The sequence below is a fragment of the Giraffa tippelskirchi genome, chromosome 9 (assembly GCF_054371585.1).
Source record: "Giraffa tippelskirchi isolate mGirTip1 chromosome 9, T2T-mGirTip1v1.2.pri, whole genome shotgun sequence".
Lineage (NCBI taxonomy): Eukaryota > Metazoa > Chordata > Mammalia > Artiodactyla > Giraffidae > Giraffa > Giraffa tippelskirchi.
This window is the reverse complement of record NC_137283.1, coordinates 42,467,336-42,492,251: the sequence shown is the minus strand read 5'-3', so window position 1 is coordinate 42,492,251 and position 24,916 is coordinate 42,467,336. Positions and strand designations below refer to the sequence as shown.

Below are 24,916 nucleotides of genomic sequence, written 5' to 3'. Positions count from 1 at the left end.
CTCCCCCTACAGCAGATCCTGGGTGACGGTTTAGGTATAAGCTGTTTACACGTGGGGGTGGCAATCCCCACGGAGAACTGGTGAGGAGTGAGAAAGTGAGGTGGTGAAAGGAGGGAGGCCCCAAAAAGATGTAAAGCCACCAGGTTTCAGCTGTGGGCAGCTGGAGCTGGAGAACAACCCACTGGGCCCCCTCCCACCCCCGTGAGGGGCTGTATAAGACACAGCTCATAATTTTCCACTAACAGGTAGGGAGGTAGAAGCATTCAATCCACCCCCTCACTGATGGGGAGGGGCCCCTCGGGACGTTAACCCCCTACAAGCTGAAGGACACAGGAAGTCGCACGTGGGTCCAGGGGACTCTGGAGGTGATATCTGCAGTTTAGGTGGTAAGAGTGGAACACTGGGAGAGTGCTCTCACAGGCTTTACCCAGCAGATCACACGATAGGAAAGTTACCACGTTTTCAAGTCACTGTCCATTCTCAGTCTATCAGGTTGCTGTGGTGGTAATTTAGTCGCTGAGTTGTGTCTGACTCTTACAACCCCATGGACTGTAGCTGGTGAGGCTCCTTGGTTCATGGGATTCTCCAGGCGAAAATATCAGAGTGGGTTGCCATCTCCTTCTCTAGGGGATCTTCCCGACCCAGGGATGAAACCTGGGTCTCCTGCTTGGCAGGTGGATTCTTTACTGCTGAGCCACCAGGGAAGCATCTGATTGGGGCTACCTCACCTTTAACACGTACTCAATGCTTACCAACCTCAACCTTTACTCTCTCTCCAGGAGAGAGACTCAGGCAACAGCAGCTAGCCAGAATTTAGTTACATTGCTTTGTGGGTATCTAGTATTCAAAGTTGGGCCAGCATACTGGTTTTCTGTTTATTATAATACAAACTTTCCATTAAAGATAACTCTAAGGGAAAAACTGTTGTTTTGCAGAAAGCTATTAAGTATTTTACAATGTTAAAAGCTATGGCAGAAGATGATTCATAACTGAGTGAGGTTTAGGAAACACTTTCTTTGTGGAAACTCCCTCTCCTAATGGTCACACAAAGTAACTGGCGCACGACCTTGCTGCTCCTGACAAGCACAGAAAAAGTGACACTCTGTTGCCCTCTTCTCTGAAGGAGTGAGAAGCAACTTCTACCCCATCCACCCTCTCAACACCCGCCCGTCCCTTCTGGAGAAGATCTGTCTGCCCTCTGTCTGCCCAGTCATGGATTAAAAATGAAATTCATATCTAACAGGTCTAACTTTAGCCACAGGAAACGGGAGCATGTGGAGGACCCAGAGGGGGAGCCAAGCTTTGTTGAAGGATGGGCACATTATCTTTTCTGAACCTTCTTCCTGCCCCTTTCTGGGAGGGGAGGGGTGGAGGCTCAGCTTTGGGGAGTGAGTGGGAAGTGAGGCCTGTTGAATCTGTTTCCTGGTTAGCTTTGTGGGCGGTGTCTCCCCTCTCTGCTGTCACAGTGCTGGCTCTCAAATCTGTGCTGTCTATCATCGGGACCAAGTGATGCCCACTTTAGGATATACTATAAAAAATATTTTGGTGATGAAAATAACCCAAATGAGGAATTTAAAAACCTTCTCTGCTGAAAATGTCTAGATACCTTGGCCACAGATACAAAATGGTTCTGTGAAGAAAAAAAAAAAGAAAGTTTAAACCTAAATAGTTCTAAAACTTACATCTGTGTATATCCTCTAGCTTTATTACAATGTGAACAATTTACAGAAGTCTGTTCTATACAAGTTTATGAGAAGTTGCCAGATCACAAGTGTTATTGTGTGTGTGTATTAGTCACTCAGTCATGTCTGACTCTTTGTGACCCCATGAACTGTAGCCAGCTAGGCTCCTCTGTCCATGGAATTCTCCAGGCCAAGAATACTGGAGTGGGTTGCCATTTCCTTCCTCAGTGGATCTTCCTGACCCAGGGATTGAACCTGGGTCTCTCGCATTGCAGGTCTCCAGCACTGCAGCAGACTCTTTACTGACTGAGCCACCAGGGAAGACTTTACAAGTGTTATTACCTTTCTCTTATCTGATGTGTAAGTAATAAGATGGAGCAACTAGAGAACAATTACCTAGTTGTTATCTACTTTTTAAGGTCATCAAACTAGCTATATGACCTTCGGCATCTCACCTTCTGGCTCTGGATCTCAGGTTTATTATCTGTAAGACAAGAGCACTGGTCCAGGGCTCCTCCAAAGTTTCCTCCTAACATTGTGTGTGTGAATGACAACACATAGCCAAGGAGACTGCTGGGTGAAGGTGGGAAGGTGGGCAATGAGAACAGCAGAGATTGGGGAACACTTTCTAGAAACAAATATGATATTCTATATTTGCCTCAAAATCACAGATGACAATAATTCTAGCTGTATTATGTTTTTGAAACACAATGTCTGTGTCCAGATTCCAGCATAACCCAGTGCACTACACAAAGAAGGTGATCCACCAATGTGTATTAAATTAGTTGACAAAGGCACCTTCCCTGGATATCTTTTAAAGACTCAAGGCTAATGCTCGATTATTTACAACAGCCAAGATACAGAAATGACCTAAGTACCAATCAATGGATAAGTGGATCAAGAAGATGTGGGGTATGTGTGTATGTGTGTGTGTGTATACACATATATACATACATATATATGGAACATATATATGGAACACATATATAACATACATACACACACATAGGGGAATACTACTCAGCCATGAAAAGATGAAATCCTGACATGTGTGACAATATAGATGGATCTTGAGGGTATTAGGCTAAGTGAAATTAAGTCAGACACAGAAAAATAAATACCACGTGATTTCACTCATAGAAGAATACAAGAAACAAACAACAAAATAAATGAACCAACCAACCAAAACCAATCATATAGATACAGAAAACACAGTCATGGTGACTAGAGGGGAAGGGGCAGGGAAAGGCGAAATGGATCAAAGGGGTCAACTATATGGTGATGGATGAAAATCAAATTTTTGGTGGTGAGCATATAGAAGTAGAAATACAATGTTATGCACATAAAACATACAGTGCTATAAACCAATTTTAAACCTCAATTTTTTTAAAAAAGGCTAATGACAGAAGGACTAATGATCAATGAAAAAGAGTGGAAAATCAAGGGGTTAGGAGAAGAAAGAAAGAGAGGTCAAAAAGGAGAGTGAGCAAGGGAGAAAGGAAGGGAAAAGAAAAGATACACATACTGACAGACACGCGTACAGTCAATTCTTGTTATTCAAGTTTGTCAAGATTCAGTAAATCTCCATGAACAAGGCATTAGTGAATGGTCTAACTTTTAAGGACATAGTCTAGCGTAATTCTTGCAGGCAGTGGGCACTTAGAGGTAGGTGGCGCCAGTGTGGGAGACTCAAGAGTCATGGGTTTGATCCCTAGGTTGGGAAGATCTCCTGGAGGAGGAAATGGCAACTCGTTCCAGTATTCTTGCCCGGGAAATCCCAAGGACAGAGGAGTCGGGCGGGCGACAGCCCCTCGGGGTGCAAAGAGTCAGACACGACTGAGTACGCACACACACACAGGGAGGCTCAGGATGTTTATAACAGCAAAGGACTGGACACAACAGAAATATCTTTTGGTGCATAAATGGAGTATATGACATGCACCAACATTTCCATCAGTCAAAACCCATCCATCAATCGGACTATTTCTTTCACACATCCCTGCCCAGGCCACTTCATTGTGCTCGTATATGCAAAACACATCAACTCCAGCACTGTTAGATCCTGCCTCCTACCAGATTCTGGATTTGTTTCCCGAAAATTTATTTTGATCCAACCAGAATTATAAGCACACAGGACCTCCTTATTTCTAGACTAGTGGTTCTCAAAATTTTTGGTCTAAGGACCCCTTTATATTTTTAAAAAAATTTCGAGGTCCCCAAAGAGTATTTGCTTATGTTGGTTTTATTAATATTTGCAGTATTAGAAATAAAATTGAGAATTTTTCTTATTTTAAAAATGAGTGTATTATTACTTCTTAATCTAATTATCACATTTGACAATTAACTATTTGTTAAAAAAAAAACAGTGAGAAGAGCAGCACTGTTTCATACTCTTATAACTCTTTTTAATGTCTGGCTGCATAGGAGGCAGCTGGATTCACATATCTGCTTCTGTAATCAGTCTGCTATGGTGTGCTATTTTTGTTGACACATATGAATGAAATCTGTTCTGAAGTTACGTAGTTAGTACTTTCTAGGCCTCGGGAGCTCTGTGGATCACACTTTAGAACCACTGTTTTAAATCACCCTCCATTCTGCCAAAAGTTGTCTTTCACACAAACACAGTCATGTCATTTCCCACTTTTCTCAAATCATGAATGGCTGCCTATGGCTCATAGGGTTGAGTCCACACTGCACAAACCCCCTTCCTATTTAGCCAATCTGTTGTCTGTCCAAATTCCATTACTGCTCTGTCTTATATACCAGTACCCTGGCCACCTCCAGGTACACATACATGCCTGATCTGTTCTGCTTGTTGATGTCTATGAGTCTCAACTTTCCTCTTGCCAAGACTCCTATGAAACTTTTGCAACCCCATCCAAAGGTCACCTCCTCTCAGAAGACTTCTCTGATTAACCCTTCCTTTGGAGTTTACTTTTTTGTGTTTTAAATACTTATTGTTTGATTAAGTAACTGAAATACATTGGATTAAGTTCCAAAAGGGTATACCATACAATAATAAGTAGACTTCTTTCCCACATCTATCCCTTCCTCTCCCAGGAGGAAACCATTGTGATTGGTTCCTTCTACATTCCAGAGTTGCTCTATACATAAATAAGCATATCATTTCTTTTACCCAAATGGCATTGTACTATATGCACTGCTGTATACTTAACATTATGGCTTAGACAGCCTTCCACACTATGAAATAAAAATTGGCCCCATTTTCTTAATAGTTGCAAATTACATTTTAAAAACAAAGCTTGTTTCAATGCATTGAAACATGTATATTATCATATGTGAAAAAGAACACCATTCCAGGTTCAATGCATGAGACAAATGCTCAGGGCTGGGGCAATGGGATGACCCAGAAGGATGGGATGGGGAGGGAGGTGGGAGGGGGGTTCAGGATGAGAAACACATGTAAACCCATGGCTGATTCATGTCAATGTATGGCAAAATCCACTACAATATTGTAAAGTAATTAGCCCCCAACTAAAATAAATAAATTTATTTAAATAAATAAATAAATAAAAAATAAAACTCAGAAAAAAAATAAATAAATAAAATAAAATAAAAACAAAGCTTGTTTGTCCACCCACCCCCCCATTAACTGGATATGTAGTTTCCAACCTTCTGCTGCAGCAAATATCCTTCTACATAGATCAGTTGACACATGTGAGAGACTCTGCAGCACTAATATCCAGGAATGAAACTGCTGGGTCCAAGGGAATGTATATTTGTAAGTTTGATAAACATTGTCAAATTGTCCTCTGTAAAGGCTGCTCTAATTTATACTCCCACTGCCATGCATGAGAGGTTCGATTATCTTTGCCAAGTGGTGTTATCAAACTTTTTAATCTCTGTCAATATGGTAGATGAAAAACAATACCTTGGTTAAGTTTAAATGGATATTTCTATAAGAAGATCAAATCTCTAGAGTTACACTAGCCAAAATGATAGCCACTTGATACATGTGGCTGTTTAAATTTAAATTTTAATTAAGGAAAATTAATGGCTCAGACGGTAAAGGATCTGTCTGCAACACAGGAGACCCGGGTTTGATCCCTGGGTTAGGAAGATCCCATGGAGAAAGGAATGGCTACCCACCCCAGTATTCTTGCCTGAATCCCATGGACAAAGCAGCCTGCAGACTATACAGTCCATGGGTTGCCAAGAGTCAGACTTGACTGAGTGACTAACACACACACAAATAGCATTTAAAACTCAGCTCCTTAGCTGCGCCAGCCACATGTCACGTGTTCAACAGCCATCCATGGCTATTGGTTTCTGTGTGAGACAGAGCAGACACTAAACATTTGCATCATGTGTAAACTTCTACTGGACAGTGCTGCTCTAGACCTGCACTGTCCGATGGCCACCAGGAACCCACATGTGGGTACTGAGCACTCAGTATGTGGCCAGTGTGAGGTGAGATGTGCTCTGAGTGGATAATACACATTGGAATTCCAAGACTCAAAATTGTAAAAACAGAATGTAAAACGTCTCCTTAATAATTTTTATGTGGATTGCATTTTGGAATGCTAATATTTGGATATACTGGGTTAAACAAATCATTAAAATTAATTTCATCTGTTTCTTTATACTTCTGTCACATGGCTAACTAGGAAATTTAAATTTACATGTGTCTCACACTCTATTTCTATTGAACAATGCTGCTCCAATGGGCACAGTGCTTTCTTAAGATGTTGGTTTTAGCATTTTTCCTTTTACACAGAAATAAGTGCAGTTACTATTGCTTATAAAGAAAAAGAGACTCACTGGAATCTCTTTTCTCCTTCTCGCCCTTCCCTGCTTCATGCAGATAGGGTGGGCAGCAAAATGAGAAAGGGCAGCAATGATCTTGATGACGAACAATCTGAAACAAACCAGTAGACTTCCCACCTGGGTGGCTGCAGGCAGGAACCAGTGGCATCGCTGACCCCGAGCAGAGCCTGATTTCCTGGTGCCTGTTAAAACAATGCACCAGAGAACAAAGTGCCTTCGAAACTAAGAATAGAAGAGTGGCTCCAAACAAGATTTCCAGGACTCTGCAGGAACAAATTCCTCCCCTGCACCGCCCTAAACCACCTTCCACCCTTGGCTTGACAAATGGCCTGTCCCAGCCCCACCCTCCCTGCATTCTCAATAGTCTGTACACACAGACGGAGGGAAGGATAGAAAGACGAAACCTAGAGAAAGAGGTGGGTGACAAGGGCTGCCCTAACGGGCTGACACCACAATGATTCTATGGTTGAGACATGGCGTATATGTTTCTGTCACCTGTGTCTTTGGCTAGGAAGGTGAAGAAAACTTGGTTTTGCAACATAAACCATAAACTTGATAGATCAGAACATTTTCTAACCATGTACTGAGGGAATAAGACCTAATTATATCTGAGCATAAGTCATCTGCTTTCTATCTGAACATAGGTCATTTGCTTAGGGGAAAACATTATTATTATTTTATTATTATTATCATCATCATTATTAGCTTCTGTGCCTTTAAGCAAGTGAAATAACCTCTCTGGGTCTCAGTTTTATTATCTATAAAATATATGAACTTTCCTATCTCATCCAATCAGAAAGTTCTGCGACTCTATGCATATACAAAAGAACTATCACCCACACCTTCCGTCTCGTTTTCTTGCGGCTTTAAAAGACATTTACTGGACAACTAACATGATTTAGACCCTGAGCCTGACAATGGCATACAAATATGGAAAAACGCTTCTTCCGCTGGGATGAAGTTCTTAATAGGTGCAAGGAAAGAGAAGAGGATAGAAGTGAAATGACTCATTAGACCCGAGTTCTTCACCTGGGCCAGGGGTCTGCACAGACATTTTCACAACTATGTGCAGTTTTCTAAAGAGAACATTTGAAGATGCATGTGACTTCAGGAAGGCAGGGGGCTAGTGATGTAAAGGAACTATGAGAGGCCAAGTGACATGCTAAATTCTTAGTCCATGGTGGGTGCCTGAAGAGTCAGCACCCAAAACAGTGCACAGGAGGACACGAGGATAAACACACAAGCAGTTTGAACCAGCGTTTCTTTGCAAAGTCCACCTCTTTGCCCCCATGCCAGGGATAATCTCTTTGCACATGGCTTCTCTCCACTGCTGTGCCTTCACCAACCCTCTCCTTCCTCATGTCAGACTACAAGCATTCAACAGGCCAAGACAGTATCTCACCTGTTTGACCTGGGATGACTGTTGCTGCCCAAAGAGGGGGGACTTATGGTGGGTTAGTTAAGAGAGGATGAAATAACCCACGTGAAACATCATTACTGGTCAGCATCCCTAAAATACTAGCAGATATTCATTCACCGTATATGTATTTAGGACCTAATACATGCCAGGCCTTAGGTTGGTGGTTTTCATCATTTTCATCACTTATTGGTATCATATTTATCTCCCCAACACAGCACAGTACTCCACATAAGTGAAAAGTGTTAGTTGCTCAGTCATGTCTGACTCTTTGCAACCCCATGGACTGAAGCCCACCAGGCTCCTCTGTCCATGGGATTTCCAGGGCAAGAATATTGTAGGCCCCCTGCTGCTGCTGCTGCTACTAAGTCACTTCAGTCGTGTCTGACTGTGTGTGACCCTATGGACAGGAGGCCACCAGGCTCCTCTGTCCACAGGATTCTCTAGGCAAGAATACTGCAGTGGGTTGCCATTTCCCTCTCCCATAGTAGGCCCTCAGTAAATGCTATTTGAGTGAGTAAATAGAGATGATCTCTGTGGTATACTAATTTATTCTTCAGCAAACTTCTATCCCCTCTCCTGACCTCCATGGCTTGGTTCTGTCACTTGTTCTGGCCAATGGAACAGGGTAGACAGGACAATGTACTACTTTTGAGTGTAGACCTTAAGAAACATTGTGTATTTCTGCTTGCTCCTCTGGGATCTTCTGGTTTACACAGGAGAATATACATGTGGGTTAGCTCACCGATATGCATGAGGCAGATTCACACAAAACCTGCACACTTGTGAGGATGAGAATAAATGCTTGATATTGCTTGCCACTGAGATTAGGATAGTTGTTACTCAGCAAAAGCTGACTGAATCATACTCCTATACCCATATCCAGAAATTTGAGGCAGAGAGTGGCCCTGGTTTCTCTTACAGTGGAATTTCAACAACTGGGTCATTTTGTGGCTCTCTCTAGCACATTTTTTCTAAGCTGTTAATGTCCCATTTGGAGAAGATGGCAGGGGACACAGAGACCCATATTTTGGCCATCTTGGCACCTGGCACAGAGTCAAGCACAAAGCTGGTTCTCGGGCAGCATCTGACGTATGAAAGGATGGGCTAGCTGTTCGCTCTGGTGGGAGAAGCACTGTCAAAAATCACAACAGGCAACAACTTGGGCCCAGACGCTCAAAGCCCCTGGCTCTGCGGTCCCCAGTGTGGGAAGTGGGCCTGGTGGTGACACAGGATCATTTCAGACCATATGCAGCAGACCAAGGTGCAGTTATGATAATGTGTTTTAGGAAACACATAGTGATATTTAGTGACTTTAGCACTCCTTCTGCTTAGGATGCGGAGGAGGCATTGGCACCCCACTCCAGTACTCTTGCCTGGAAAATACCCTGGACCGAGGAGCCAGGTGGGCTGCAGTCCATGGGGTCGCAAAGAGTCGGACACGACTGAGGACTGAGTGACTTCACTTTCACTTTCCACTTTCATGCACTGGAGAAGGAAATGGCAACCCACTCCAGTGTTCTTGCCTGGAGAATCCCAGGGACAGGGAGCCTGGTGGGCTGCCGTCTATGGGGTCGCACAGAGTTGGACACGACTGACGTGACTTAGCAGCAGCAGCAGCTGCTTAGGATGAATGTAAGTTCAAAGCCAAACCAAAGAACAACTAGATAATTTAAAGAAAAACAGTAAGTGAAAAATAACAGTGAAAGTGGTACAGGGATATGGGACACAAAACTGAAGTTTAGGAAAACACTGATCCTATCTAAGTCTCATTTTCCTACAAATCACAATCATAGCTAGCATTTTTGAGCACTTATATGATGCCCTGTTTCAAGAGTTTCACAGATACTATTTTATAAACTTTTCATAGTATCAGAAGCAGATACTATCATCTCCATTTTGCAGGTGAGGTAACTAAAGCCCAGAGAGATAAAGAACTTGCCCAAGGTTAAGTGGCAGTGAGGGTGTGAACTCAGAATGTTACCTTCCAGGATCCAATTAAGTCTCTACTAGAGAACCTGGTAGCCAGGGATGTTCAGCAGTGGCCAAGGTGAACTGCAAAACCTCGAACTTGAACCCCAAACTCCTAACTCCCAGACCAGTGGTCTCATGCCAGCTCCATGAGAACTGGCATGTAGTGAGAACACTGGGGGTTTATGGCAGGGGTGGGTGGGGTCTGTGAGAAACAAGGGAGAGAGGTACAGTAAATGCTACAAGGAGGACTTGGGAGGGAAGAGATGGGGACATAAATTAGGCTGACAAACAGAGGCAGGCACTCAAGGGATGCAGAACACTTAGAATATGGACAAAATTATTCAGAAAGAGGGGGCTGGCAGAGCAAGGGCTGGCACATGGGGGCTGCTTTCTGAACTCCGACCAGGAGACCCACCCACCGTGGCTTCCCCAAGTGACATCCACGTAGTCCATATTTCGGCACTAAAGTCACCCATTGTTTCTCTCCCAGTGGATGCGCAGGGTCACCACCCTGACCTTGCCCTCTCCGAGTCATACCGCTGAGTATTCCATCAGGACAGGCCTTTTTTAGGATCTGGCTTGAATCAACTTCCCCTTCCATGGCACCCACTTGGCGTTCTGGGAAAGGTGTAAAAGCATGGCTGGAATTGGGGGTCTAAAATGAAGTACTGACTTCTCTGCGTAACACGCTGCTTCCTTCCCTCCACAAGATCCAATCAGGACCATGTTTCACTAGAGAGATACGCTGTTTTACAGCCCTGTGGTTGCTGAGCTCTTAGACACCATGGATTCATTTCTCTGGGAGCCACTGACCCCTGTGGTCAGCAAGACCTGGGACATGGGTCGTGTTTGCTGAGTGTGGGCTCTGTTCTTGGCACGGTCATCAGTCACTTCACTTACTCCTCAAGACAACCCTGTAAGGTGGGCACTATTGATTACCCCCACTTTACAAGGAGAAAACACATTGATAGGTTTGGTAATGTGCTTGGGATTACACGGATAGCAAGAGGCAAATCTGGGACTGAAACCTACAACTACGTGGTTCTAAAACGCTGCCCTTAACTGTTATACTCTACCATTCCTGCACAGATACACAGCTCCCCTGGCCAAACCTCAGAAGATGGATTTATGAGAACTTTCAAGGGTTTCTCCCTTCCCTTTCTCTCTATTCACATCCAGCTCCCAACTGCCTCTCCCACACCCAGACTCAACTCTTCCAGATCCCTGCTCTAGAGACTCTCAGAGCCAAGAAATACAAATTCATTCAACAATATTTTCAAAAGCGGAATAAAGGTCAATAGCCAGGCAGCCAATTACATTTTGAGTTCCAGGACATATACCTGGGAAAATGTGTATGTAAAAGCACTTATTAAATCACTTGAGTTTGAAACAGGAAAGACAGGAGAACTATTTTTTACTTTTTGTTTAAAAATCATACCTTAGATCCATATCAGAGTTGAAATGAGTTTAGAGACATCTCTGTTTGACAGGTGTGAAACTGAGTCCAGAGAAGGCAGTGACTTGTCGTAGATACTTCTTATGTAGGTGCTAATTTGAACCAAGGCAAACATCCACCAAAATGAATTTATTTGCAAATGGACTGCAGAGCAAAGTGTTATAGAAGATGCCACACGTGATAGGAGATATATGAAGGCCCCTGTCATTAAAATTGTCAAGTGCACCCATGGCCAAGAATGTCATTTCTGGATCCATTCTGCCTGAGCTTGAAGCCTGACCCACTGCTAACCATCAGGGAGATCAGGGACAGAGTATTTATCCTTGTCACATCCAAGTTTCACCATCTGCAAAGTGGGGATGATGATAACAGCCAACCCCTACAGTGATGTAAGAATTTCATGAGCTGATGCAAGTAATGTGAACACTGTCTAATAATACACATTAGCTATTACTGTAATATTTTTATTAATATTATATTAACTGAAGTGTAGTAAATCATACAAAATAATTTCCATATCTAATAACTGCTATCCGTATCTGTATTACTAATTTCCATATCTCAAAGGCTTAAAATTTATTCTTTATCAGGTGAGTGAATAGCTAGGTGAGTGAGATGGGAAAGGAAAAAGATAGCAAAACCACACACATCACATGAAAAAATTAAAAATGTAGGTCTATAATGGCCATATACAAGATTTGGAATTAGTATTACAAACATCAGTCTGAGAAACACAATTCTGATCGAAGAAACAGAAAAGGCAATGAGGATTTTCTTTGAAACATAGTTTTGGCTTATCCAAAGCTTTAACACTTACCCACAAACAAAAGGAATAGAGAGAGTAAGCTTCAGGGCTCCTAATCACTCTTCTGCCCATGGAAACATAACATTTCCAGCCACTTCTTCTGAAATTACTCAAACAGGCACCAATACTATTATAATGAGAATACCAGTGAGTCTGAGTCTCCCCTGGTATTATCTGACCTCATCTTCCCAACGGTGAACACATTCAGAATTTTAAGGAAACTTACAAAAAAAATTGCTCCACGCAGAATGAACTTCTAAAACTGAGTTTAGGTATCTTCCAATCCAAACAAGAAAAGGTCATGAAAATCCACTTTGCTATTTAAACACACACACACACACTCACTTACTTTTACCTTCCCATTTAATGAAAACCTGTGTCTTGCAAAAATTAAAATACTGGCATGGTGGAGCAAAGAACGAAAGCCCCCCTCCCCTTGCTCTCTTCCAATCACAGATGCTAAAGGAAGCGCTGACAGCGAGGCACTCCACATAACTCACCGTCCCCACCAAGCACAAACATCTGTGGTCTTAAGCACAACCACACAGCTCTTTTCTGATTCATGTACTTCAGCGAGGCAGAAGTGTGCCTCCATCGTCCCAGGTCCTTGATCAGTTTTTTGGGAGATGCAGACAGCTGCCCCCTCCCACACCTCAGCTCCTGGCATGGTCCAGCCAGGCTTGGGTGGGAACTGAGAGCCCCTCTGTCCCTGGTCCTGCTGCAGGGAGCTTACCTGAGTACGAACAAAGAAGCAGCACCACACCATGGGGCGCTCCGTCCTCATCCACACAGAGTCCCTCGCCCCTAACTGCAGCGGCGCCCTTCAGACGGGATTCTCTGACCAGAGCAGAGCATGGTTTCCCTCAAGGAACTCCTCCCCACTACTTGGGCTGTATGACAGGAAGTGACAGGGGGCCATCAGTTACATTGTCAGAAGCCGAGAACCACACCAGCCCAGAGCTCCCCACCTCCAGCGGTTTCCTTGCCGGCTGCTGCTTTTTCAGAGCACCCTGCCTCCCAGCATTCAAAGGCACACCAGAAACTCAGTTTCTGGCTGGCAACTCCCAGCCTGTAAGGAACGACAATGCTTAAGTGGGCCCCCACCTAAAGCCATGCTGGGCATTCCGGCAGCTCTAAAGGGCTCACTGCCAGGATACCATGCTTTGTAGACCCACTGGGGTGAAATGGATAGAGAAGGGACACAGGGAGGAGAACTCTGTGTGTGTTCAAAGAGGAATCAACAGTCCACTTGAACTTCACCCAAGAGTCAGGGCCCTGCCTGGCAGGCAAAGCCTACGCTGAATCCTAATTTCATAGCAACTCAACAAATGAGAGTGATGGTAAACACCCCACCCATCCGTTCCTTTCTTTTTTTCCTAGACAAATTTTCTCTTCAGAGCCCCTTCGACGAGTTGCTTCTGGAAACCTCTCTTTCAGCTTTTAACAGGAATAACAAAAGGCCTTACTGAGAACTCGCCTCAGAGTTCTTACGGAAACAACTTGTGGCTGACATGTCTTATTTTATGAACTGGGGATCTCACCAATGAACACCGTGCCCTAGTCCCCTGCCTTTGACAAGGCCCAGACTTACTGGGTGAGACAGTCACGTGAATTACAAGGTTTCAGATGGAAACTGTGCCTATTTAACCCTTCACCACAAACAAATCAACACCCTTACCCTCCCAGCACAGTGGCAGAGGGACTTGAACCCAAGGAGACATAAAACTTCAGGGTAGTTTTCAATTCTTAATTTTTATTTTTTAGTTCTCTAACGGGGTGAGTATTCGATTTACAACCATTTTTCTAATTGTAACTTTCAGCAGAAAGACTTAGCCCAGGACTTCCCAAGGCATTCTTAAAAATGCACAGATTTTTAAGAGCCTCTGCCTGTCTCAGCCCTGAGTACAATGGGGGGACTCATCAAAGACAGAGGGTTCATTTGATAAGCTTTGATCCAAGACTCAACCTCAGAGCTTAACAGAAATGCTCTCCCCACCCATTCTTGGGCCAGCAGCCGGGTGCTAACATTTGGTCTCTGAAGAGTGCGTTACATAAGATGCTACAGAAGGATGCACCAGGCTCTGGCAGTGCAAAGATGAACCAAAGATGACCAGAAACAAAATAAATGCTGCCAGGAATTTGCAAAAAGTGTTGAGGGAGCCAAGAAATAACTGAGCCTGGCAAATGCATTTTTCATAGGGACAAATTCTGGGAAGGCTTCTTAGAGCCAGAGACACATGGGCAGGATTCTGAGGGGTGTTCTAGGCAGGATGGGCAAGGGCAATGGCAGTGGGGTGCAGACCCATATGAGTGCTTAGGAAGAAAGGCAAATACTTTGAAAGTACTACTATGACGGGCCTGCATCCTGCTTCAGAGAGAGTGACACGGGTCCCATCTGTCTGGAGAAAGAGGGAAGTGAAATCACTGTGAAAAGGCTCAAGCCCTTCAGGCAAGCATGTGGGTCACCTCAAGGCCTATATGCGGTACCTCCTTGGCCAGGCACCCAAGAAACACTCAGTAAAGTGTGAAAATCAAACAACAGTGTCCACAAAAGATGGGCTTCAGCTTGTCCTCAGGATCCTCTATTTTCCAAAGCCAGACTCCCCACAAAGCAAACCTGGGGTAAGCGGTGCTATCAGGGGAAGGGGAAGTGTTTCTAAAAAGGCTTCGTGCTCTGGCCTCATGCATAGAAAAGGTCCTGATTTGTACAGGCCTGTAAACAAGCTAAGCTTAACCAGCCCTGGCAGTAGTTCGACTAATGAAGAATGTCAATTCTCTGAGGACCAAGGACCAAGGGTCCTTCTCCATAAGCGCAGGCACTCGAATCCTGGAGGAATTTCCCTCTGCGGGGGCCCTGGCCACCAAGACTAGGATCCACTCCAGGCAGGAGCCAAAAGCAATGTGAGGTGACCACGGGGCACTGGAGTTTCTTTCTTTCCTGGGGGAGGAAGGGTACATTCACATGAACTAATCCTAGAATGATTAAGCCTAACTTCCGGGCTGCTGACTGTGAATGAGAAAGAAGAACCGAAACCTGTGGGCTGCAGCACTTTGTGGAAGAGGTGAAACTTGAGTGGGCTCCGGGGCAGGTAGCCACAGCAGAGGGAGGCAGGGCGGGAGGACCAGCAGAGCCCCTAGCAGGAGAAGAAGGGCACAGCCTGCAAAAGGGAAGGGAAGAGCCAGGCGCGGCCCTTCCCTCTGATGCCCCTGCTTTGACAGGAAGAACAACTCCAGAAATAAGATCGCCTGGGCAGAAGGCACCTGGGAGGAACGTTTCCACAATGAGAGGCTCCTGCCCTGGAGGGCTTAAATTCATTTTGAATATAATAATGAGAGCTTATAAAGGTATGGGATGTGGGTTTTCTTCACGTGGCATCTAAGATACCATGGACTATTCAAACACCTTTTTCTACTGATTTTTACATTTTAAAAGTAACATAGTGTCATTATAACACATTCGAACCACACAGAAGTATATAGTGTAACAAGTGAATCTTCCCAAAGGCCTCGCTTTTTGCCTCACCACAATCCCACTTGCCAGAGGCACTGTGTCAAAACCACAGGTAGACAAGTGAAAATTGCTTAAGAGCCATGTCTGACTCTTTGCGACCCCATGGACTGCAGCCTGCCAGGCTCCTCTATCCGTGGAATTCTCCAGGCAAGAATACTGCAGTGGGTTGCCATGTGGGGGTGAACAAACCTAAACGCTTTTAGGACCGGGGGGTAAGGGATGGGAAAGAAGTGGTTTGGCAGGCACTGGACACCATTGAGAGCACTTGCCTAGGAAAAGTTCCAGCTTATTGGAGTCCCAAGGGACTAATGGCCCAAGTGAACAGACATTCCAATTTTTTAAGAGAAGCTGGGAATTTCGGGTTTTACATGAAATCTCCCGATTTTTAAATGCTGGCCACTAATTCATCTTTTTTTTTTTTTTAATTCTGTACAAGCCACACAAAGCACAGTTGCTGGTGGATTTGACCCAAGGGCCACCAGTTTGCTACCATTGCTGGTGATCATTTAGACATTTCCTTCCATCTAAACACACATAAACTTGTGTTTTATCACTTTTTAAATATATTTGTCAAAAATGCAATGCTAACATTACTTTAGCACTGGCTTTCTTCACTTAATATCATCTTTCCACATTGTTCACATCTTGGACTGCTCTGCAAAGCGCTCCATGGTATGGGAGCACCTTAGTTCATCAGCTCCTGCCCTGTGAACAGTCAGCAAGTGTTAAGAGACACACTTGAAACGTCACCTCTCAGTTGCTCTTTCCTGACAATGTAACTCATGATGAAAGTGCACTTGTGCACAGATATTAAAATGTCCTAAAGCCACAATTACTGAAACCATTAATGGTGACTGCAGATTTTCAATGTTTTCATATGAGAACTTTTTAATTTGATCTTCACAACTATCTCAAGGTGGGCCTTACTATTATCTCTACCATATAGATTTTTAAAAAACTTGAGACTCAAACCGGTGGTGTAAGCCTGCCCCAGAGGGCCTAGAGGTGGCAGGGTTGGGCAGGGAACCAGGTGGGCTGACCTCAGAGCTCCTGCTATCTGCATATAGCCCTGGGACAGACTGCTCAAAACCTGTCCTGGGATAGTCAGAATCGGACATACAGCGAGTGTTGACTGCAAACTATTGGAGGAAAGAAGGACCACTAACAAACAGGACAATTCAGTTCTTAGAAAGAAAAGCCTCATTTTAAAGTTCTACTTCATACTCAGTCAAAATATATTCTACATAAATTAGAGTGAGATGTTAAAAAGAACTATATTAAAAGATGTTAGAAAAAAAAAGAACTATGAAATTCTGGGGGTGGGAGTTCTCAGGGTATGATACTTTTATTTAAATATGTGAAACCTGAATTATTATATATTATCAATGGGAAACTACCTAGAGGGTACCCATAGGTTTGCAAAAAAAGGTCCCTGTTCTCCCACACCTGGTGAATAACTACAGTGGTAGCAACTTCTTATTGAACTCCAAAGAGGCTAGCACCAAAATGGGGGCCTCATTAAGACGGCACCCCCTCCCCCACTTTCTTGTGTCACTAGAGCTCAAATGTGTTTCTTATGCTGTTACCCTATTAACTTATACCAAGTTCTGTTGAGAGGTTTCAAGCTACTTTCTCACAAAAAATATTATTTAAAAAAATTCATTAGGGCTATTATAAGTTCATTTACATAAAACAAAATGGTGAAATTTCAGCAGAATTATTTCTTCATTAAAAGCTGGTGACTAATGGTGGTTGTTTCCATTCAAAATTTTACTCTGATTTCTTTTATTCAACCTCTTTGCTACTTGTACCCAAGAAGCCATAGATTTCACAAAAGTTTAGAAGTTGTCTGGGAATTTCAAGGCCTGTGACCATATTCCAGTTGATGCTTTACATTTTAAAATAATTCCACAAATTGAATTGAAAAATAGGTAATAAAAGAATCCCATTAAAATGGAGTGGAAGCAGTGACCAAATTAAAATAGCATACTGCACCATGCTTTAGCCAAGTTTCCAGTGTTAGAAAAGTGTTACATCACAGATCTTAGTTTCTGAGAATGTTGTCAAATTCAAATAAAGACTAGGAAGAAACAAAATTTATGCTGTGGTGGAGAGGGGAAGTACAGTAATACTCTTTGGTGTTACTAGGTTAGCAGGAAGGCATAATGCATGGCAAGCCAGTGGAAAATAAAGAGAACTTCAAAGTATTTTAGAGCCTGGGAGTTTACTCATGGTCACACATTTTTATTGCATAATTTCATATCTACTCCTTGGTGCTGGAAGTGTGGTTAAATTAAGCAAAACTTGAACAAGTACTCTGTCCCCCTCACCATGAACAAGCTGAGACGTCCTGGGCAAGCAGGTCCAGACTCCACACCAGGCCAGTGTCGGTTGGAAGCAAAATGGTTTGACTTAAGAGACTGCCACCATTTGAAAATGTTGATGTTCTTCTAGCATTTTAAGTATTAGTCGCTCAGTTGAGTCCAGCTTTTTGCGACCCCATGGACTGTAGCCCGCCAGGCTCCTCTGTCCATGGGATTCTCTAGGCAAAAATACTGGAGTGGGTTGCCATTTCCTCCTTCAGGGGACCTTCCCAACTGTTCATAAAGGAGACTTCATTAATGTGCATTAGAGGATATCCCAGGTTAACCTGTTATAGAAAACTGTCTCTTGAGTCTTTAAATTCTATACCAATTCTATACCTCTGGTTGGCGGATTATTTCTTTGTTTAGGTTTTAAGGTGAATGACCTGGGGCTATTTGTTTCCATCAACCTGATTGCAAATCTAAAGGCACAGTTGAAATGTCTATTTTCCTTGCTATCCTCAGAAGAGATTGCTGCAAATCTACTCTATGATTCTCATTCTCTTCAGCTTACAATACAAATAGCTTATTATTTTTTGCAACCTATGTCTTATAACATGTTCTTATAGAGCCCTTCTTAATACCTCAGCTCAGCAAGATAACAGCATGCTGAGAAGAATGTGGGAGCAGACCTGGCTGCCCAGGGTCAAGAATGAATAAACAGAAAAGTTTTCATCTATAGTTGCAACACAAGAACTAAAAATAAATGAGGCTTGAACATGGAGATTGCTAATCAACAGATTGCTAATCCTGAGGGCTTATCTTGCTGGTTTTGTTACAAGCAATAACTGGAATCAGTTTTTTTCTCTAAACAAATCTGAACTTCTATTTATCACATTCCTCACATGATTTTGGCAACCAATATATAGACAGCTATTTTAAAAAGCAATTGAAAAATAAGGAGAGCCATCTTTTGATGTGCCCTGTGAAATAGCCACTAACCTAGCCTGGTCCTTGGGGTTCCACCTCCTTTACGAACATGAGCAGGGAAGCCTGAAGAATTTTGCATGGAGCAGACTGGGGCGCTTACAAGAAGCTCACTCAATTTCTTACAAACGTGAATACCCTGAATACAGTTTTTTCAAAGGACTGTCAAGTCCTCTTTGTTAAACTATCAGTTAAAAGTGAAACTCCAGCAGGCTGCTGACCTCTAACCAATTCTTAGGATAAAGAGAGGTTTAAAAACTGATTAGCTGGTATCTATCAGCCGAAGAGCTTCCTTCCTTGGAAATGAGACTCACTCTTTGGTGTTAAACTGTCAAAACTGGTTAGAAGTAGAAAATCTAAATATGAGGAGGGTGGTACTCCTACCACTTGAATACTCAGGAGGCATTTGGAAAGCAATTTGCATATATCAAAAAACACATCGCGACAAACTGAATGTCTGAGTTAAAAATACATAACCAAAGCAGAAATCAGTCTTTTAAAAAAGTTTCTCGCTAGTATTTTGACTCCAGATATCTCCTTAGGGATAATTTCTGGGGAACAACTGGCTGGCTAGAATGATGGACAGTAAATTAATAGGGGAGCTCTGTGATATTTGGCTCTGCCATTTACTACTTGAATGATCTGGTAAGTCACTTCTTAATTTCCTAGACTCTTAGTTTCCTCATCTGTAAAACAGGAATAATGATTTTTCAAGCAGAAAAGGAAGGTTTTTGGTGTCATTATAGATACTGCTTCAGGTCTTCCTCTGAGCACACTGAAAAGTTGCTACCAAATCTAAGATAGTTTCATTTTCATCTTGATTTGAAAGAGAGTAATAAAAAGGCAAAGGAAATTGGCAATTTCTCATTTTTTCCCTCTTCCTTCCAATAGGCGGGAAAATGGGAAGGTGGTTAAAACTCAAGTCCCACTTATTTTTTAGATGTTATAATGCTGACTTCCTTGAAATCCTTGTGTCCATCAAAAAAATCTAAAGCTTCGATGAAAACACTTCCAACAAAATACCAAGAGATTGAAAAGTCATGTATATACACATGACCCAGAGCATTCATTCTGCCTACACAACAGTGAAAGTGGTTTTTTTGTTTTTTGTTTGGTATATGTCTATGTATACTAGAAGAATAAATATTGTTACTTTTCCCCTTAAATCCAAATCAGAAAGGAATCACCCAAACACTGGAAGCCAGCAAACCAAGTGGGAGGTAGTCAGAAAAGCCTTCCTTCCTCCCAGCTCCCACCCGAGGGAAGCTGATTCTGAGTGGAAGCTCAATGCCTCCTCCCAGTTAGGGCTCTGCCCCGGAGGCTGTCCCTTTAAATCAGACTTCCTGGTAAGACTCAGAGATTTCCGCATGCAGCTTCCTGGAGACAATATAAGATAAACAATAAACTGTGCAGCAAAATCTGAGACAATAAGCCCCACGTGGCCATAACAAGAAGCAATTATAAGCACTGACAATGGCCAGGGCATTTCCAACAGGAATGCAAGTCTGTGATAAACATGGGAGAAACATGCTACCCCACACACCTGCACAAATGAAACTAATTTCAAAAAAAAAAACCCAGCCCCTAGCCTCTCATCAGACTGAGAAATAGCTGCTTCCAAATTTGGCACTGCTTTTTGAAAAATCACTGTCTACGAGAAAAGCAATCAGGTCTTAAAGTGCCACTGCCTATTAGACGCACACTGCTGAGGCCATGGGACCGTGTGACACTTACTCCATGCGTCTCTGTGAGGGACATTCATCACCCTCGGGATGCTCTGCAGCTCATCCCCCCAAGCCCAGGTTGAGGGAAGCCCCACTTCATGAACCAGAGCCCACATTCTACAAGAGGAGATGAGGGCGCCATACACTTGCTTTCCCAGTTTCCCTGGCAGCTGGGCACGAGTGAGGTGCTGGCAATCGGAGACTCCCACCTCAGACTGGGCATGAGAAGCTGGCAGGAAAAGCAGCAGGGATACTGCAGACTGTTCTGGGAAGGGTGGGGGCAGCTCGCAGAGGCAGCAGCGAGGGCAGATCAAGTAGCCGTGTCCTGTAACCGGTGCTGGTGCTGCAAACCATGGTATGCACATCTGCCCATCAGTGGCAGCAGCGGTAATCTTGCAGGAAATGCTTGGTAGTATAATTTGGGTTGTTCCCGATTCCCTGATCCTTCCTAAATTCTCTGAGCTTCCGATATCTAGTCAATTCATTTTCTGCTTAAGTCAATCACAACTGGGTTTTATTGCTAGGGGTTAGTTCACATGCACAGAACACAAGACGGGCTAAAGCTGGAGGAATCCAGAAACCAATCCCAAAGAATGATTCTGAGCATAAGGACTGAAGATATTCTTTCACACTTCCAGTTCAATCCAATTACTGCCCTTCAGCCTGCAAGGCCCTGTATCATTCGGCCCCTATCTCCCTGCTGGACTGAAATCTCACTCTACTCTCCTCCTTCCTCCTAAGCACCAGGCACTCATGCTGTTCCTCCTCAGATTCTTTTCTGCCTCAGGGCCCTTGCACTTTCTCTACTGCAAACTGTTTCCTCCAACTCTTCACACTGCAGCAGCGTCCTCCTCATTCAGTCAGCTTACAGGAAGCCTTCAATGACCATTCTGTCTAAAGGACCACACCCCACACCTCACCATCTTATCCTTTATCACAACACCCAGTTAATTTCCTTTCCAGCACACATCCTGTGATTAATTTATTTCATTATTAATAACAATAACAACCAGCATTGATTAAGAGGCTTGTTACATGCCAGACACTAGATGTGCTCTTGTTGTTGTTCATTTTCACTGTCATGTCCAACTCTTTGTGACCCCATGGACTGCAGCACCCCAGACTTCCCTGTCCTTCACTATCTCCTGGAGTTTGCTCAAACTCATGTCCATTGAGTTGGTTATGTTATCCAACCATCTCATCCTCTGTCACTCCCTTCTCCTCCTGCCCTCAATCTTTCCCAGCATCAGGGTCTCTCCCAATAAGTCAACTCTTTGTATCTCAGTGGCCATGTATTGGAGCTTCAGTCTTTCCAATGAATATTCAGGGTTGATTTCCATTAGGATTAATTGGTTTGATCTCCTCGCAGTCCAAGGGACTCTCAAAAGTCTTCTCCAGCACCACAATTCAAAAGCCCCAATTCTTCAGTGCTCAGCCTTCTTTATGGTGCAACTCACATCCATACATCTGACTATTGGAAAAACCACAGCTTTGATTATACAGACCTTTGTTGGCAAAGTGATGTCTCTGCTTTTTAATACACTGTCTAGGTTTGTCATAGCTTTCCTTCCAACGAGCAAGCATCTTTAATTTCATGGCTGGAATCACTGTTCACAGTAACTTTGGAGCCTAAGAAAATAAAATCTATCACTATTTCCACTTTTTCCACTTCTATTTGCCATGAAGTGACAGGACAGATGCCATGATCTTAGTTTTCTGGATATTGTTTTAAGCCTGCTTTTTCACTCTCTTCTTTCACCTTTATCAAAAGGCTCTTTAGTTTCTCTTTGCTTTCTGCCATTAGAGTGGTATCATCTGCATATCTGAGGTCGTTGATGTTTCTCCCAGCAATCTTCATTCCAGCTTGTGAGTCATCCAGCCTGGCATTTTGCATGATGTACTCTGCATATAAGTTAAATAAGCATGGTGACAATACACAGCCTTCATGTACTTCTTTCTCCATTCTGAACCAGTCCATTGTTCCGTGTCCAATTCTAATTGTTGCTGCTTAACCTGCATGCAGGTTTTCCAGGAGCAGGTAAGGTGGTCTGGTATTATAACACGTCTTTAAGAATTTCCCACAGTTTGTTGTGATCCACACAGTCAAAGGCTTCAGACACTGTATTAAACTCATTCAATTCTATGGTCACCCTATGAGATAGGTACTTTTTTTATCTTTCACTTACAGATAAGGAAATAGGCTCAGAGTAGGGTTAAAGAATTGTTCAAGCATGGCAGTGATGCAAAGAGGTTGTGAACCCAGGCCTGTAGTATGGGATCATCACCACAGGGCTCATTCAAGCAGCTGTCTGACAGCAACAGAATGAGACACGACCACAGTGCAGGCTCTGGAGCCACAGAGCTGACCCAGCTCTCACGGAGCCCATAGCCTCACATTTCAGATCTTACACCACATGTTCTGTCTATTTTCCATGGATCCTCCTTATGGAAGAAATGCAGCCAGGTGTGTGTAAAGAGGGTGAGGAAGTCCTTCACTTAACAGAGAAGTGCCTAGCTCTGTGCTGAGTCAACATACAAAAACACCACGGAGATGCTCACAGGCCGGGGACACAGGCCTGCCAACAATGCTGGCTGCTCACCCTGCCACTTCCCACAGTCCTGGAGCACCAGTCACACAGAGGGATCACCAGGGACTATTCTCACACTTCCCCTGAGTGAAAGCACCATTAGAACAGGGTGTTGGGAACATGCAGGAGTTGCCAGGCAGAGGGGAGGAGGATCAGAACAAAGGAGAGGAGGCGGGACAGCACGGTTCACCCAGGAAGAGGTGACATGTTCAAAGGGCCTGTGGAAGGGACAGGGTGGGAAGGCCAGGAGACAGAAGGCCGGAACCAAGGTAGGAATGCCAACTCTATCCTGTAGCAAATGGGGCAACACAAGTTGGGGCAAGAACAGACATGACCAGATAAAAATTCTTTTTCTGTCAGTAACAGTGGCCATGGCTATATAACAATGGTGAGATGTCCTAATACTCTATTTGCTACATATTTAAAAGTACATGTGCATGAACTAAAAGCCAGGAACTGTAACAACCACCACCAAGAATTCCATGTCTATGCTTCCTGACTCTGTCCCTCTGTTATATGAGAAGTGAGATAAATTTGCCCTTCTAACAGGAGTTAAGCACAGCCATCCCCTCCTGAACTGTGAAACTACACAGAGCTTTCACATCTGTAATTTATGGAGAAAAGAAGGAATTCCCCTGCTACTTGACTGTACAACTCCAACCACCTCTGCCCTCATTCCCCCAGTGGGATAACAAGAACCTCACCTCTGGGTTGTGTCATCATTAAAATGAAAGACTGACTCTTATTTATTTTTAAGAATGTTTGAGTCCACACAAAGAGCTTCCTATGTTGAAGGAGCCTCTGGGGAATTCAGGAAGCGTCCCCAGAGAGACCTTCTGAGGCTCAGTGAGACCAGTACATAGTAACGGGGAATGGTATGCTAAGTCTGCAGCTGAGGAGGTCTGGGAGCATCAAGGCCAGCCAAGATGGTAAGGGCACAGCATTCGGAAAGTAGGTTGGAAATCAATGGAGGTAGTTTAGCACAACGACTAGGAGCAGGACTTCTAAGCCAAGCAACCTGGATTCAAATCTCAGTTCGATTACTTACTGTGTTGCCTCGGGCAATTTACTTAATTTCTCGGTGTCTCAGTTAAATGAGGATACTAAGAACACCCACCACAGATCAGTGTGAGGATCAAACAAATCAGTGCCTGGCACATGTTAAGTAACAGTAGCAGCTTTTGGAGACTGTGTACTTACCATAAACAGTGAAATTTACAGCAAGATCATGGATACTAAACACCCACATGGGACAAAAATAGCAATTATAAGTGCTGACACTGGCTAGGACATTTTGAATAGGAATGTGAATCTATGCAAATAGCTGTTGTTACTATCATTATTTAAAATATATAATATTTATTATAGTATATAATTATGTATCTTGAATAAAACTTTATTTTTTTTTTTTTTGATTTTATTTATTTATTTATTTTTTTTTTATAAATTTATTTATTTTACTTGGGGGCTAATTACTTTACAATATTGTAATAGTTTTTGCCATACATTGACAAGAATCAGCCATGGGTTTACATGTGTTCCCCTTCCCGAACCCCCCACCCACCTCCCTCCCCCTCCCATCCCTCTGGATCATCCCACTGCCCCGGCCCCGAGCCCTTGTCACATGCATCGAACATGGAATGGTGCTCTGTTTCACATATGACAATACACATGTCTCAAT

General features: G+C 43.4%; 1 protein-coding gene across 15 annotated transcripts in view; it reads right to left on the bottom strand.

The window, feature by feature from the left end:
* ARHGEF3 (Rho guanine nucleotide exchange factor 3) overlaps positions 1-24,916 on the bottom strand; it is a 331,638-nt gene that overhangs the window by 162,954 nt on the left and 143,768 nt on the right. The window contains exon 1 of one of the 15 annotated variants that reach the window (XM_081524832.1): positions 12,856-12,961. The exons of the other annotated variants lie outside the window; for them this stretch is intronic. Within the exon in view, the coding sequence (XP_081380958.1) occupies positions 12,856-12,906 (51 nt within the window). The 5' untranslated portion in view covers positions 12,907-12,961. Of the gene's footprint in view, positions 1-12,855; positions 12,962-24,916 lie in introns of those variants that run through there. 15 annotated transcript variants of the gene reach the window in all.